Source organism: Anguilla anguilla, chromosome 6, assembly GCF_013347855.1.
Source record: "Anguilla anguilla isolate fAngAng1 chromosome 6, fAngAng1.pri, whole genome shotgun sequence".
NCBI lineage: Eukaryota > Metazoa > Chordata > Actinopteri > Anguilliformes > Anguillidae > Anguilla > Anguilla anguilla.
Window position 1 is genome coordinate 20,621,486 of NC_049206.1, and position 16,946 is coordinate 20,638,431.

Genomic DNA, 16,946 nt, shown 5'->3' on the forward strand with positions numbered 1-16,946 from the left:
GAGTAAATGCCACTAATTTAAAACTCGTCATTTTAATAGGAATCCATTTTAATTTGGAGCACTAATAATGGTGCAGGACTAATAATGACTACAAAAGGCAACAGACAAGATCAGTTGATGGACTGGTCAATGGTCCTCTTTTTCTTGGATTTCAAATCAATGATTTTTTAAAATTTAAGTAACATGGTTATTGGAGTTACCCGAATATTTGTCTCCATACTGTAAATAGTTCCATACAGTGAAATAGCCTACTTAAATTATACCACCAAACAAATTTAATGTTCCAGAGTTAGTCTTATTTGTCATAATTCTACTATTACTGCCCTCTCATGACTCATTTCTGTCTGTTAACCCAAGGACGGATGCTCTTGTTACTTGTGTATGGAAGATTCACTCTCTCGCACCCCAGACATGTCTCTTCCCCTTGCAATTACAACACGTTCCGTCGACATTTACAAAGGCATTACTGCCTGTTTTCTAGTCGTCTTACAAAAATCCATATTTATTGTGAGTGATAAATTGCGCTCGTCTTTGTGTCCACCACACCTTGTATTGACCCTCATTTGTATAGAAATGAGTCACTTTGGCTGTGAAATTCATGTAGATAACAAAGATAAATATGCACGACCCATATGGTGCGCTGTGTCCCCATTTAATTAGCAGTGGCGTTGCATACGTGTGCCACCCACTGTGGGTGCTTTGTGAATCAAACCTGTTTTTTCTGGTGCTTGTGAGAATTTAATGGTCTTGAAAGTTTCACAATACATTTGTTGACCCCCACCCTGCCCCAAGTTCCCTACAATGATGGGACGCTGTATTTCATCTTAATTTGGCTTCTGTCACCTGACACCACCGCACTCCAAAGCAGAGCGCAATATCAGGCATCGCAAGATTTCTGCCAGCATTTCTGAATGGATCCATCTGTAATGTTGCCATTTTAGACAAAGTGGCCTGCTTGAGCCTGTTATGAAGAATGCACAGTGAAAGTCAATTTGAGACAGCAAAGCCTCACTGCAATCTGTTAACGTCAGCCTCAATACCACTGGATGAGGTGCACACTAATGGAATTGTCTGCAGAAAATTTTTACAGTGTAAGAACAATACTACTCCTGTTTCTTCAGTCCCCTACTTCTGTGAGATCCAGCAGATGCTGGAGGGCTTTTTTTGGTCAGGTCACCACAGGCTCCGTGGTCCAGTACTGTCCCTCCCTGAGCATGAGGGCGGTAGGGGTTGGTAGAACCCCGAATAGCAGGGTGGCAACCTTTAGGCTTCCATACCAACCAGAGCGGTGTTAGAGCGAGGCAGGCGGGTAGCATGGGGCTGGATGGACAGCTGCTCCTGATGAGAACAGAGGCCTCACAAGAGTTCTGCGGAAGGTGTTGAAGGCCTACTGGCTGTCGCAAACTCCCCGCAAGAAGGACCTGGGGCCACAGCTGTGGGAAGAGCCTATTCTCTTCAACAGACTGATTGGTTCAAAGCCTCTAGGGGTAGCCACATTGTAGAGCTCGTTTATCGTAGTCTGTAAAGCTGGCTCATGATAACTGTGGAGTGCGGTTTCTATTTTTTGTTAATGATCTCTCTCTTTCTCTTCTTTCTCTCCCTTTTCCTCCCCTACACTCAGGTTAATATGATCCTTTATCTGCAGAACATGGCAATTTAAGGTCTAATGTCTATGTATGTAACAAATATTAAATCGTAGTGATAACAATAGTACCAAACAAACACTCTCACTCCTATCAAACGCACATATTCACACTCACGTACCCACACCCTCACAGCCGACCCCCCTGCATAATTTGAAGCCAGAATTTAATGGGCAAACAGCCTTTAAATTGATCATTACAGTCGGCCGGTCGTAAAAGTCAGGTCCAGGGCTCCGAGAGCGCAGTCTCGTTTTGTAGACTTGAGTGCCGAGTGAGCCTCCGCTTCCCTCTTCATTTAGACAGGGCCAGAGTTTCACTGCACAGCACAAGTTGAACTAATGGAACATAAATAAGAGGGGCGGCCGAAGGCAGGTAGGAGCATTTTCAGGGAAATGAGGTGCAGCCTTTAGTACGTAGCCTGCTTCGATATTAAACAGCCCTGAGCCCCAGTCAAAGTGTGACGCAATAAAGCCAGCGAGAATTTTTCAGTATGCTTGGACCGTTCGCGGTAATACCAGATTAGCTTTTTTTGCAATGGCTACAGTGGCTAGGCGTCTCTGCTTGTGGATTGCGGACCAAATTGCTTGTATTGTGTGTGTGATAGGCGCATTGGCCCATTCACTGTCTCCTGTGCTCTCATTGGTTCGTTCGCGCGGTAACAGGCTCTGATTGGTCCCCGCAGCGGCTTCAGCGCAGAAGTGGTCTTCTACACGACTGGAAACCTCCCCCAGCTCCCCCTGGCGCCGCGGCTGGTGCGCGCCGGAATCACCTGGATCACACTGGAGTGGAGCAGACCCGACGGCTGCACGGCCGAGGAGGTCATCACCTACACCCTGGAGATCCAGGAGGAGAACAATGTGAGCGTCACTGGGACCCTCCGCCTGACCTAGCCTGTCTAATGTCACTACTGACACTGTCAGCTCCACAAGCTCTTTATTGACCCTGAATTATACCTCTTTGAAATCAGTACTGGCTAGGGTTGGACCGATTAGCCTATTAATCCCTCCGATTAATCAGCTAATGCTATAACCAGAAAATAATGAAAAGTGACCGTCTTTTATTGTGAAATACAAATTTTTTGAATATGTGTCGCAGTCGTCGTCGTCTGCAGAAAAGGAAGAAGCACAAATTTGTAATAATGTGTGGGCTGTAAAATATGCTAGCATGGTGGTGGGTGCGCTCTTCAAAAGGAGGAATATCAGACCCTGAAGGGGAATTTACATGGACATTTTGGATGCAAGTTAAATGAGGTGTGAACATGACCATTAAAATCAAAGCTCTTTGTGTACAGTAATGACTACTTTGCTTTAACACCTGCAAACAAAGCATCCGTTATAGCTACTGTCAGTCAGCTAAATGAAACTTGTGATAGAAAATTGTGATCCTAAGACCCCTTTCACTCAGCTGTACTGGCCCAGTTCCCTAACAGCTGTACTGTGAAAATAAATGTTTACCTTTTCATCCTCTGTACTCCTGTACCCTGTTAGCCAGCTCACTACTGGCCGCACTTTTGATTTAAACACCACTCTTCCTGACACTCCATTATTGATGCTACAAGTTGATTTAAGATCACGCTGCTGGTATTGTCAGCTACCTCAATAGCCTCATTACTGATACTGTTAATCATTTAAATGAGCTCATAACAGATACTGGCAGGCTTCCTATTGACTCTCCAATGGCACTTCAGCCCTTCTGATGTAAAAAGATACATTAAGTCAGTGGTTAAATGTCCTGGGTCTGGAATTTTCCTGTCCACTGTGCTCTGGCGCTGCTGTGCAATAGACGACCGGAGATTCCCATAGGCCGGTTATCTATACCTCTTCGTTTGCTGTTGCCACCCTTTAAAATGAATCACCCCCGGGCGACAGACAGTGACTGCGTCGGGCGTGGTCCGTCGCCCTGCGCCCGCTTTCCCCGCCCGCCGTGTACCTGTGCTTGACTGCGTGCCCTTTGTTTCCCGCCTGTCATTCCTCCACAGGGAACTGAGTTTAATCCAAAGTACACTGGAGAAAACTTGACTTGTACTGTGGGGGGACTGAAGAGGAGCACGCAGTATAAATTCAGGGTAAGTGAGCCGGGAAAGAGGAGGAGGAGATTGCCTTGGTCTTCTTAGTTCCAGAGACTTCACAAAACCGAAATTTACTGTCATTAAATGCCAGCCACACCATTTCAGCCTCTCTCTCTCTCTAAGATCAAAGGTAGGCTTATAAATGGAAATTTATAAACCACCTTTTTTGTGGTTGGTCATTGGTTTTCCCTGAGGCCGGTCCAAGGAGGTTGTTTGAGGAAACAAAGCCCTGCGAAATGCAGTCAGAAACGAGTAACTTAGCAACAAGTAACTCCTAACAAGTCTTGACCATGTATTACAGCTTATAACAAGAGTAATGAAACTGTAATAAGAAATTGTTAGAAAGCATTCAAAACTTCAGATTCAAAATGATTTCTGCATGCATTATGACAGTCTTATGACATGCCTGTGGCAGCATTCTGTAGACTTAGTCATGTAGTTTAATTAAACGGTTGCCATGAGCATACAGTTGATAGGAAGTGTGGACAAAAGTGTGGCCACTATTGTGTCGAGCTTATATAAAAGGTAAAGTCAGCTAGATCTCTGTAGAATTTTTTTTTTTACTTTGTAAAAAGGCATTTGAGTATTCTTATTCTTGACTCTGTGACAGTGTTCACATGCTGTACGTAGGCCCTGTTGCAGTGCATTATTTGATTAAGGGTGACCTTTCTGGATATTGCCTAAAGGTATTAGATTTTATATATTTGAATTTTGTTGTCCATTATAATTCCTCTAATAGGTAATTGAGACATTTAAATGGGAAGCGAAAACCAAAAGCAAGTGTTTTATAACAATGAGGCTGGCTGGTGGACCCATCCAAATTTAATTTTGAGGCATTTAAAGTTCCCCTCAGGTTTAGAGAAAGTGCAGGAGATTCATGTTGCTCTAAAGTCAACTGAACAGAATTTGTACAGGAAGTTTTCAAATAACCCCACTCTGGTTGTTTTGAGCTTCACACACACAATAAAGCCCCCTGTGTTCATGGTCGAAGCTTATAATTGAAAAGCAGCGCTATGCATGTCTTTTGCTTTTTCCTTTTCCCTCTCTTCACTCCTCCACAGGGGTGCCAGATGTTTATGGCTTTCTCTGTCAAAAACAACTTGATGAACATTTCCCACCAGTCTTTCGTTGGCTCCCACAGAACTTTAATGGACTCCCCCATGTCCGTGGGAAATTTCTCATCTACCACAAACACAATTACATTTTGCCTCAGAAATTGACATTGCTTTTTCAGGCCTGTCACTACTTTTAGATTTCCAGACTGGCAACCATACCTCCAGCATTCTTTCTCTCTGCCCCCTTCACATTCTCTGAATTCAGCTTGATGTATTCAAACAAGTATTTATATGCAATGGCTGCACTGTCACTTAAAAGCAACTACTCATGCAACACATCAACGTACAGTACTATAATAACAACACAGGAAAAATGCAGCATTGAAGATTATATTTGCAGTAGAACAAATGCGATCACAGTAGAATGTATGTTTGCAGCCATTTTCTTTGTGTTGTGAGCAGTAGCTATGAGCTTCACTTCAGGTGTTATGAAGTTCCTCTCCTCCCCGTCAAGCACGGCAAGTTTGTCGGTGTTTTTCATATATAGAAAATGTAGGACTCAACAAGCACCCTGACGAATGTTCTCCTCTCTCACTCAGCTCCAAGGTCTCTTTTCTCTGTCGTCAATAGAGGCTTTTGTTTTGGAATTGCAGTAGAGAGACTCCTTTAGTCGGATTGTATAGTCCTGTTTGTACTTATACATACTTACAGACTCTCTCTCTCTCTCTCTCTCTCTCTCTCTCTCTCTCTCTCTCACAGCTCATAGCTTCCAGCATGGAAGGAAGGAGCAGCCCCAGTGAAATCCTGGTTTGTAACACAAGTCCAGACAAGCCGGGACCACCCTCCAAACCGTGCGTCAAGGGCGCCGTGACGCCCCACAGCTTCTGCGTGAAATGGGGTACGCCGGCTGTCTGCCTCCACCTCTCTTTATGCCTCCACCCTCTCTGTCTCCACTCTCTCTCTCTCTCTCTCTTTTTGCCACAAAGAAATGTGAAAAGGTGCTTTTCTGCAAAGAGCGTTGCCAATTAGAGCGTTCCTCCAATTAGAGCTGATCTTGAAAGGTTTGTCATGACGCGAGTCAAAAATCGATCGTTTATCTGTAACAACCTTGAGGGTGTCTTCAGTTCACTACTGTTATGTAGGCAGGGTTGGACTTTGTAAGCATTTGAGTAGGAGACCTCCTGGGAGTGTGGAGTTGCAGCTGGAAGTGGTGTCGGTAGGCCAGTAAGGGGCGCTGTTCACTCTGGACCAATAGAATGACCCGACACTGTAATGGGGACACTGTGCTGTAGGAGGTCTCTTCCATTAGCTGGGGCTGAGGTCCTGACTCACTGTGGCGTGCAATTTCACTCTGAACGAGGCTTGTTGAAACATTTCACGTTCTCCCTCCCTTCCTGTTGCAGACCCTCCTCAAGACAATGGCGGCTCAGAAATTTTGACATACCTCTTGGAGATTTCAGAAGGAAATTCTGACGGTACAGTCATTTTTTAAAATGTATTTCCTCTGTCAGTCTTCTCTGCTAAAGCGCCGCTCACTGCCTTGTGATTTACGTTTGTTTTTGTCCACTGACACACTTCTCGCCTAATACCACAAAGCACAGCACATGATGTTCTCTCATGTAATTGGTTCTTGTTCTTAAAAGGATTTTGTTTGGCGTTTCATTGATTTGTGAATCGATCCACTGCTGCTTAACCTGCACAATTCCTGCGAAGCACCCCCCCCCCTCCCCACTACCCCCACCACCCCTGGCTTGTACCATTTATCGTATGCTTGTTTAGAAGAGGTCACAAGCACTCTAGTTTTACTTCATTTACAAAGCATGCATTAAAATGTCATGAAAACTCTGGGGTGTCTCGTGGCCAAAGCCTGCAGAGCACTGCCCACATGCTCATTACGAGCCGCGACGTCGGCGGTTCGAATCCCGACCGCGTGCCCTTTGTCGCACGTTTCTCCCTCTCTCCTCCCATGTTCTTCCCGTCTCTCTACACTGAAAAAGCCCCCCAAAATATAAAAAATAAAAAAAGTATCATGAAAACTCAATATGCTACTTTTGTCCCCGTAGCCAATCAGTGGGATGTTGCATATAGTGGACCGGCCACGGAGTGTGAATGTGATCACTTGAAACCTGGCACTTTGTACAGACTGCGGATCTGCTGCATTAGCACCGGCGGACACAGTCAGGTATGAGCCCAGATGCATGATGGGAAACTATGCCAAAAAGGGAAAGCTACATTAATGGGAAGATTATTAAATACACTCATACAATGTAATAATAATTATTATAATAAAAATATAATACAGTAGTACCTCTGATAAATTAACACATTGAAACTGGCATGAAAAAAACATCTTTTTAAGGAATTTGAGTCAATTGTATGATTACATTACTGTAGCCATATTTTTATAAGGGTCCTGCCATTTTGTAGCTATAAAACCATTATTAAAACAACCTTAATTGAGATGTCATTAGAAAGCACTTTAGCACTTTAGCTTTTTGAACAGTACTCCTTTTCAATCTCTTTTTCAGTGACCCTCTATCTTTGGCATCTTGGAATTTTTTTTTTGCATCTTTTCTCAGAAATGGATGACTTTAGCACATTCCCTTCTTTAGCAGTTGTTTTATCAGCTGAGTTTTTTTCTCTGTGGAACACTCATTTCCGTTTAATTTTTATCTTCTGTAACTTTGCGTGCTTCATGAGTGCTACTTCAGGTTTCATAACTATTTGGTTGACTGGTCAGTTCATTACTCTTGGAATCTCTTGGAGGGTTTCTTGTAATCATAACAACAATAATAATGATTTTAATGATTTTATAGTTTATTTTTATACAGTTCTTACTTGCTATTAGAGTAAGTTCCCAACATGACAAAATGACAACAAATATAGGATAGAGAATAAAATGGAATGGAAAAAGTCCAGTAAACAGTTGATGTAAATCTGTACAACAGTGCACTCTCCCAACTTATTTCTGTGTTCCTGCAGTGTTCTGAAAGCCTGCCGGTCCGTACGCTAAGTGTGGCCCCAGGGCCCTGCCAGCCCCCGAGAATTGTGGGTAAAGCCAAACACAAGGAAGTACAACTACAGTGGGGTAAGCCTCCCTCCCCATATCTTTACTGTTATCTCTTTCGCAGTCATCACAAATATTTTATGTTGTGTCTTTCTAAGGTAATTGTTTGTTTGTGGCCTTTTTTTTAACCAAAAATAGAAGTATTTTTTTAGCCATGTGGGGATTTACAGTTCGGTATTAAATGATAACCGAACTCCAATTAGGATGGTCCATGGACATTTTACTCTTTGTTTATGGTCATAAAGATTATTTTAAAGCTCTTGTGAAACAGGGAAGAAACTGTTGATGAGCTTAGACTGAATTTGTCTAATTTTGGCCCATTAAAGCCGATTCATTGTCTCGCTCCTTCAGTACTGTAAAATTCTATGATTTTAAAGGTCATCAAGTGGGTGCCTGTAACTTTTTACATCCTATTAAAAATGGACAAAAAATTTATGAAGGTCAATGGAGTTTAATAGCCACGACTACGTTTTTGATGACACCTATTAATCTGCGTACATGCAGATTGATAGATTTACAGGTACAGTTTTGGTCGCGGTGCATATGGGATTCATTTTGATTGGCTGATATGTTGTTCGGCTGCAGCACCCTGTGCGGACCTCATCTTGTCTAAAGCTCAGTGAAGTTCAAGCATGATGCGTCAATCACTTAAGCAGTCCCAAAATGGGACACGGGATACTGGGGGTTGCTAATCTTATTTCACAGCATAGGACGTGTAAAATTTTACAATTGCAATTTTACAATTTTGTGTAAAATTGAGAAGACGTGTGACATGCGTACACACAGCCCTAGCTGGGCAGAGGATCGCAAACCCTCCCATTGACTATGGAGCTATGCCTTTTTTCTCAGTGCAGTGACCCAGCCATTACAGGAACATGGGGTAAGCTGCCCCCTTGACATAAAATGTTGCTTTTTACGTAAAAAACATTATTCTCCTGCTTTTTATACTTAATAAAGCACTTTTCCATTGGACTATGATTTTTTTTTTTTTTCCAACTAATGTGTTTTGTTTCTTGTCATATTGATGTGTAGCTATAAAAAGTCCTCCTAGTGGAACACCATGTTCTGCTATCTTTGTAGCTTTTTAATTATTTTGATTGTGTCTGACTGTTATAGTTTCTGTGCTTTCCGGCTCCCTCTTGATAATACCTTAGGGAGGAGGACCTTCGCTTAGAGGTGCAATTTCTGGAATTAACCAGAAAGTGGCACAGCGGGGAAGGGCTTGTGTGTCTGTGAACGCAGCCATGAGCAGTGGGAACAGTACCCTCAGTCCTACGGGCATAAATATCCTATTCAGTTCCACACAATCGTGTTTTCTCACCCGATGTGCACTGTTTTATCGAGCCAGGTTTCAAAATTGCGGGACAGACGCTTGTTAGTGTACGCAATTCGGCCTGCGTAATTGCACTATTGGGTACCTTGCTCTGTTAGATAATAATTGGTGTTTTCTTCACATGTGGGAGTTATATTAGGTTGAGGGGAAGGGTTCAAGAACATAATTATGTGAAACATAAAACTATGTTAAACTTTGAAAATAATAAAAAGGATTACATATCTTTACATATTAGCTACAATGTAATAAAATGTAGATGATAAGGATAAAATTGGGCGTAATACTTTCCTTATAAAAATATGCTTTTCTTTGAGTCATATAAAATGTGGCATTTAAAAAAAACATTTTATTACATTATATAAAAACACAATGAAGAGAAGTCATTCATGATTGTTTCAGGAGTCATTCATTAATTTACCAGTGTCTATCTACTGATGATTTCCTATTGAACTTTCTGGAAGTAAAAACTCAAATGAAGTAAGAGAATTGACCTACAGCAAAAGTTTAATCTAATTTGTTTTACCAAACCCAACAGCAAGGCCGTGAGCCTCATGGGTATACTAATGTAGTTCAGAGACAGTGGTGACATCATCCCACGGAGCTTTAAATAAAGGTTTCTTTAGCTGGGGAATTTAGCTCCGCGCAAACTAGCATGTGCGGTTGTCCCGTGTGCTCGAGGGGGCGGGGGGCTCGATGGGTGGGGGAGTCACAGAGACACTCCCTTTAAAACCTTTTCTCTCTCCCCAGACTGCCCCTCCTCTGAAGGCTCGTGCGAGGTGACGGAGTACAGCGTGGAGATGAGCCAGGCGGACGCCGAGCCCGCCGAGGTCTACCACGGACCCAGCCTGGAGTGCACCGTGGGCAGCCTGCTCCCTGGCGCCACCTACAGCTTCCGCGTGCGCGCCGCCAACGACGCCGGGGTCGGTGACACCTCCTCTCGAAATCTCAAACCCCGGGGGGGGGGGGGGGGGGGGGGGGAACGGGGAGGGTAGACTGCCGATGGCGATGCAGGGTTGATGAAGCGCAAAGACGTGCTGTGATTGGCCGCAGGGGGAGTCATTATTTTGTTTATGTAGCTTCACTACTCTTTTCTTTCAACTTTTATTGCAGTTTCCTAAAATTTGGCGAATGTCAGTCGTGACATTTCGGTAATGTTTACTCAGAGCGCGTTGCAGTGAAGAAGAAACATTCCTGTTTGTTCTTGGTGTAATGGGCCGGGCCAGCAGTAATGAGCTGCCTTCTCTCTGGGGCTCACACCTGTTGTCTTGTCTGAATCACAGGCAACACAATGCAAGGCAATTAAACCTGACTCATCCGGCTTCTGCCAGTTCTCGGGTTTGCGGATAAGTGGGGGGTGGGGACATTAAACCGTTCGTTTGAAATGTGCATTAACACCTTTTGAGGGCGAATATGTCAGTGTGTGGTCTTTCAATGTATGGCACCGGTACCCTGTAAATGTCATACCAATACCCTGTAAATGCGCTCAAATCATGGCAGACCATGCGGCAGCACCGTGGATTAGTCATCCATTATCTTCACTGCTGGGTCTCTGCCTTTACTTATATAGTTTTCTTGGAATGCGTTTTAGTCTGGCCCGGATTTAGCAAATATTTCTTCCGAACTTTGACTCACAATATATTTGCAAGTTAGATTCTCTCTTGGTTATTTCTTGGTCACCAGTATTACAAATATGATCAATTATTACTAACTTCATTGAATCCAGGCCTGTGTGTTGCATCAGCTCAGTTTTGCACTGTATTGGACGTTAATCGCACGTCTGCTCTTTTGTTAAAATTCATAGGTGCCTGAGACTTAAAGTTTCTGTGTTTTACAGTTTGTACAAAAAAGAAATAGAGGCGCGCATTGAACCGTAATTTACTGTTGATGGTAAGCTTTCCTTGAGTATACGCTTCCTTCTTAAGTCACGGCAGTGTCCTTTTCAGGCGTGAACTGCAGAGAGTTCATATAATAAGTTTTGCGCAAAGGTTACAATAACAGTAACTTGTTTATGCTGTCACGGTCTGCTTTTGGTGATGTATCTGTGGTCGAAACTGCTGTCATGGTTAATGTCTGATTTTAATCTCATTTAGGTTTGTTTCTACTGTAAACCCACCGATGTTTACAACCATAAAGCAGGATGAGGCTCCTTGAATGAACCAGAGCGGGAGACCAGAAACCCGTGCGCTGATTTATGGTCATAATAATGGTTATGACAAGTTTATTCTAGTCCATATTTTCTTTCTGATTTACATTTTGCTCACTGGTTCCTGGCCTCTGTGCCACGCTCGTGTCTCCGCAGTATGGAGATTACTCTGAAGCCACAGAGGTGACGACTGCAGCTGGTCCTCCAGGCCAGTGTGGGGCGCCCTCTTTGACACTCACATCAAGTACCTGTGTTCTCGTGAGCTGGGAGGTAAGTGCAGGCTCAATAGAAAAGCGTCCAGTTCCATCCACGTTTCTTGTTTAAGGTTCTCACGGTCACACCGGAATGGGGTAAGAAAATTCTAAAAAGTTGTTTTTGACAGCCCAGTGGCACGGTTCTGATCCAATCCCCCTGTCCCCTCCCTCCCCAGAGCCCAGAGAACTCTGGTGCTGACATCTCAGAGTACCGCCTGGAGTGGAGCCGAGACGAGGAATCCCTGGAGCTCATCTACTCCGGTACCGACACCCAGTGTGAGATCTCTGACCTTGCAGCCGCCACGCGCTACTGCTGCCGTCTGCAGGTGAGCACTAGCTACCACTTCCTGTTTGCTGCATTGATCAAAGCTAATCGTTCGGGACTGGTGTTACCCAGTTACCATTGCTCTTGACTACAGATAATGAAGTGATACTGCTGTAGTTTACATTGAATAAATAGCAAAGTTTGGGTCGTAAATCGCATTTTCTAATGGCTGCAGACAACCACGCACTGCCAAGTGGACAAGCGCAAAACAATTACGGTACTGCTAATGTTGGTAAGCCCTGAGAAACACAGATTTTTCTGTCCAGATTTTCCTCACTGAGCAGTCTGACACGTCGAGTCACCTTCTCTGTCCAGACTTGTCGTTTTCCCATGGTATAATGTGACGTCCGTCGCTTCCCGAAACGCACAGTGCCAGTCCGCGTCTGAATAATAATGCTGCTTGATCACAAACAATGGATCCCTCAATTTCAAGGGCATCTGGGCATGAAAATAACACCCAATTATTTTTAAAATGCAGTTCTCGTCTACTCTTATTTATCACACACAGACAGACACACACACACACAGACAGACACGCACACACAGCCATCCAAATACAGTCATAGCAGCTGGCAGCATGGTGCTCATTATTTGCGAGGACAATGATCGCATCTCTGACATACGGAAGGGCTGCTGTGTAATGTGTGTATTTCTTTGAAAGGCAAAGTCACGGAAAGGACAACTGAACTGAACGGGCACCATGAATAAAAATAAGAAGAGCTCTGCTCCTCAAACACAGGACACTACGAATTGCTTTTTTAACCTGGTAAACCATGTCCCATGTCTGTGTGCGAGTATGCGTGCACGCATTGGGGACACCTTAAAAGAGAACTGTGATATGAGGAAGCTCAGAGTAGATATTTTCGTGTGAGGCGTATGACTGAGGGAATTGCTTTCGTTGTTAATTGTTGAACACACGGGAACATTTAAGTAATGAGGAGCATTGTGCGTCGAGAGTCAGAACTGAATTACATGACAGCTTACGTCCAACCTATGCAACTTCCTCCCATTCTCCGCAATCAGGTTACCTGGAAAATATATGACATCATCCACAAACAAAAGGGAATCGCTGAGACAATACCGTGTGCTCTGAGACAGTTTGTCCTAGGAAACACTACACAGATGAACGTTATGCCATGTAATTGCCTCTTCATGCCTGGAATGAGTTACGGTGGATATTAAAGCTGAACCCTTTGATTACCATGGGCCAATTCAGGAGCCTGGCTACCTTTGAATGTAAATGTTCTGACTGAAGTGCACTGTTTGATTATTATTATTATTATTATTGCATTTTATTATTTATTTTAATGATTTTTTGTTAATTTTTATATATTCATTTTATCTCTTGGGGCCTTTAGCTTTTGTCTGTTAGAGACAGTGTGATTTCCCTGTGTAAATAAAGGTTCTTAATTGGATCATATGAAACAAAGAAATGAAGGTTAATTTCAGTGATTGAGCCTTTAGCAAGAAAATTGCTTTATTAGGGCCATCTACTGGGGAAACCAAGGTACTACCGATTATTTGCTGGGAGCCACTCAGTGAGTGCGTGACTTATTTTTTCTAGTCCTGCTTATGCCAACAAATAAGTGTAAGCTATTCAAGTCTCCAGATCATAGTGTATGCACGGCAAGGAGATAATGTAAGCATCTTTAAGTGTTACTCTTTTCTTCTAAACGAGCCATCTGTCATGATGCTTTTACACAAGCCATTTATTTATTTAAACCAAGCGGGCAGGGGAGGTCTGTTTTAAAGTGGCTGTGTACATGATGGAGATTCTTTATGCCGTAATTGCAAACGCTGCGAGGCTTTCAGTCTGCTAGCCGCGAATGGTCCGCGCGGAGAACGGGGCTTTAAGACTCCATCAGAAAGTCCCTTAAGGACACAGACAGCCTCGTCGCTTCATGGACCGGGATCTGGGATTGATTTTGGTCTTGTTTTGTCTGAAGATGCGGTGGCCTTTACGCCATCCCTGATATGTTCGTTTGAAAAGGCTTGAAAGACTGCACTGAAAGTGGAAAGGCAGCAGTGAATATGAAAAGCACTGTCGAAACGCGCAGTATGTTTTTCATTTTCTCCAGAGTAGAGGGGGGCTCTGAAAAGCCTATGCTAATGTGCTGCTACTTATTTTGCTGTTATTTTCATTTTGTGATAGCAATACCGCGTCCCTGTCTCTCTCACTCTTTGCCCTTCCTTCCTAAGTTCTTTCCCCTCCCCCTTTCTTTCATTCAGTTTCTGTAATAAGCGCCATACTGTGTGCTTTTGTTCTTAACTGTGTATTGTGCATTGTCACTATGCCTGCTCTGTGACATAAGGTTCAATATTTGTTTCCTGCTACTCCTTGAAAATCATTGCTTTTCATTCTTTGATGTTAGCTGAAGACTCTGCATTTTGTAGCCCTGTTGTCTGGCCTTTCCTCGGTCTGGCTTTGGTCCTGAGCTAATAAACAGTGTTTATTTTTCTTCCTCGTCAACCAAATGTGCTTTGTTTTATAGCAGTGCGGTCTGAGTAGTCTGTTGTCATTCCTAACCTACCAGTTCTGTTTTCCCAGGCTGCCAATCAGGCGGGAGCGGGGCCCTACAGCGAACTGGTGAGCTGCCAGACCCCCGCCACCACGCCCGACGCGGTGTCCACCTTTTACCTGGCGGACTGCGACCACGCGGATGGCCGCCCGTTCTCGCCGTCCACGTGCCTTGCCCTGAAGTGGGAGGAGCCCTGCGACAACGGGGCTGAGGTCACCGCCTACAACATCGTGATGGGGGAGAGCCTGATCGCCGTGGACCGCGCGACCTGCTACGTGATCGAGGGCCTGCAGCCGGACAGCGAGTACACGTAAGGCAGCTGCCGACAGGCTCGCTGTCTGCGGCTTGCACATGACCGCCAATCCAAAGGGATTGTGGTAGCAGTCAAACTCAAACGACATGCCGTAATGCCATAAATGTCATAACCATCACATAACAGCTGTTCTAACCAGCCATTGACCTTGTTACAGCTTTTGTTGAAGCTCGTATCACTGTCATAATGTGATGTTGTAAAGTCATGCGTATGACAGCCTAATGTAGGGGTGCAGCTGAAGTAACCCGTGACCCCCAAGGCTTAAACAAGCGGGAAAATTATTTTGAGTCCTTTGAGTCCCTTTCTGCCTCCCCTGCTCTCCTTAATGAATCTGAGACTGCATGAGAGTGCGCACTCATTACTGGGCCGCTGCCAAAACCTCAGGTCACCAAGACCTCATTGCGAGAGAACGTACGAGACAAAATTACAGAACACTGCGGAAACGCAATTACGTGGTAAAGGCTTGAATCAGGAAATTATTTGTTTACATGGCTATTCTTGTAACAAACTAAAAAAAGGTTGTGTATGTTTACTGTTACCTGCATGCGCCATGGGTATCTGAAATGCACTACCCACAATCCACCAAAATTAACATCATAATGTCATTTTCTAGCAGCCTCATCATGGGAGTACATGGTGTTTTCTGGGTTGCACTTTACAGCTCAGGTGACAGGGCTAATAACTGTAAATGTATTAAGTTGCAGTTGACTTCCCCCTAAATCTTGGCTTGTCACACAGACACAAAGTGAAATGTAATAATTATCAAGTCATATCAGACTTTTAAAAGTTTCTGTACTTATACTGACAAATGATAAAAATAATTTCATCCAAAAACTTCTCTAGAAACTCTCAAATATCTGTATTCACATGTTTCTATATTCCGTGACCACTTCTACCTCCCCCGCTTTTCCTTCCTCCAGACACTGTTTTACAGCCGCTATCAATAGTGACATTGAAAAAAAACACTTCTATAAATGTGCTAATCAAAATAATGAATGTTACATAATGGTAATAATAGCAATAAACTGGACGCCCACTGTAGGGTCACCTTTACACAGTCTTTTTAGACCAGCCCCATTCAACCTTCCTGTTCATTACCACCGAGTTGTTGTTTATCGTGTATCTCTACGTGGGCAAAGCAAGATTGCCTTTCATCTACGTGGGGTTTAATTTCCCTGAATTTTTACAAGCCTGTATTTTAGGGCTTGATGTTGAGTCTTTTTCCACCTCATGATAGGAATTTGGTTGATGTGCTGTTGAGAATGTTGAGAATATGGGCATGCTCTCCTCCTGCCTCTACCTAAATCCGGTATCTGATGACAGTACTGGGTATGTTCTTCATGTGGGGTGCAGGGAGTTGTAACTCCCCAAGGTTGTCCCTGTTTTTCCTAGTGCTGGCAGCAATAAGAATGTCTCTCTCTAAATGTGTAGAGTCATGCAGATTTTCTCAGGCGGTTTCTGGTCACAGTCAGTCAAGTGATGAACCTGAGGTGATGAGGCTCAAATGTGCCATGTCTCTACCTTTCCTCTTGGGGAAGTGCCTTAACCGACTCAGCCAATCTAGATTCGGCTACAAAATTGCAATTGTCTCTTGTTTACACAATTTCCACTGTATGTTGTGGCCCATTCTGGTTTTATGTCTGAATACAGTTACAGATAACGATTTAGATAGTATCGTCTCTGCACAACCCTACACTATTCTCCTCCCTTCAGTATGATGCAGCTATATTATAGCTATATAATATATAATATACAGTATATAGTATGTTACGCAGCTAGGTACGTATTGAAGTGATTCAGTGAAAGTACCATGTTCAAGGGTACAACAGCAGTGTCTCACTTGGGATTCAAATGTACAACCGCAGGCCCAGTTACCTAACCATCATGCTGTACTGCCGCACTTAATTGTATAACTCCCATCAGGCTAACACACTGCGAAAGCCCATTGCATACTGGGATTTAATGGGGAACTGCTGGCAATGAGTGTTAATTAATCCTGAGGCCAAAATCAGTCGCAGGCTGCGTTGGAGTAGCTCTTTACGACTGCTTTGTGAGATGGTGACTTTTAGCAACACTCAACTGTGAGTGGGACACTTCTTGATACACAGGATCTGTAATTCACTTTCACAAGGCAGGGCTTTTGCTTGAGCTGTCTGTTCATGGCATGATCAGACTGTAGACACTGGTCGCTGGGCATTCGCCTATTCTGTGGCAGCAGGGGCATTT

At 43.8% G+C, this 16,946-nt stretch overlaps 1 protein-coding gene across 3 annotated transcripts in view; it reads left to right on the plus strand.

Annotated features, from left to right (window-relative positions):
• Positions 1-16,946, plus strand: part of fndc3ba (fibronectin type III domain containing 3Ba) — a 148,529-nt gene that overhangs the window by 112,634 nt on the left and 18,949 nt on the right. For all 3 annotated transcript variants that reach the window (XM_035422631.1, XM_035422632.1, XM_035422633.1), the window contains 10 exons: positions 2,326-2,500; positions 3,622-3,708; positions 5,526-5,664; positions 6,170-6,241; positions 6,830-6,948; positions 7,749-7,854; positions 9,914-10,086; positions 11,466-11,579; positions 11,740-11,889; positions 14,437-14,717. In XM_035422631.1, coding sequence (XP_035278522.1) covers positions 2,326-2,500; positions 3,622-3,708; positions 5,526-5,664; positions 6,170-6,241; positions 6,830-6,948; positions 7,749-7,854; positions 9,914-10,086; positions 11,466-11,579; positions 11,740-11,889; positions 14,437-14,717 — 1,416 coding nt within the window. The remainder of the gene's footprint in view (positions 1-2,325; positions 2,501-3,621; positions 3,709-5,525; positions 5,665-6,169; positions 6,242-6,829; positions 6,949-7,748; positions 7,855-9,913; positions 10,087-11,465; positions 11,580-11,739; positions 11,890-14,436; positions 14,718-16,946) is intronic.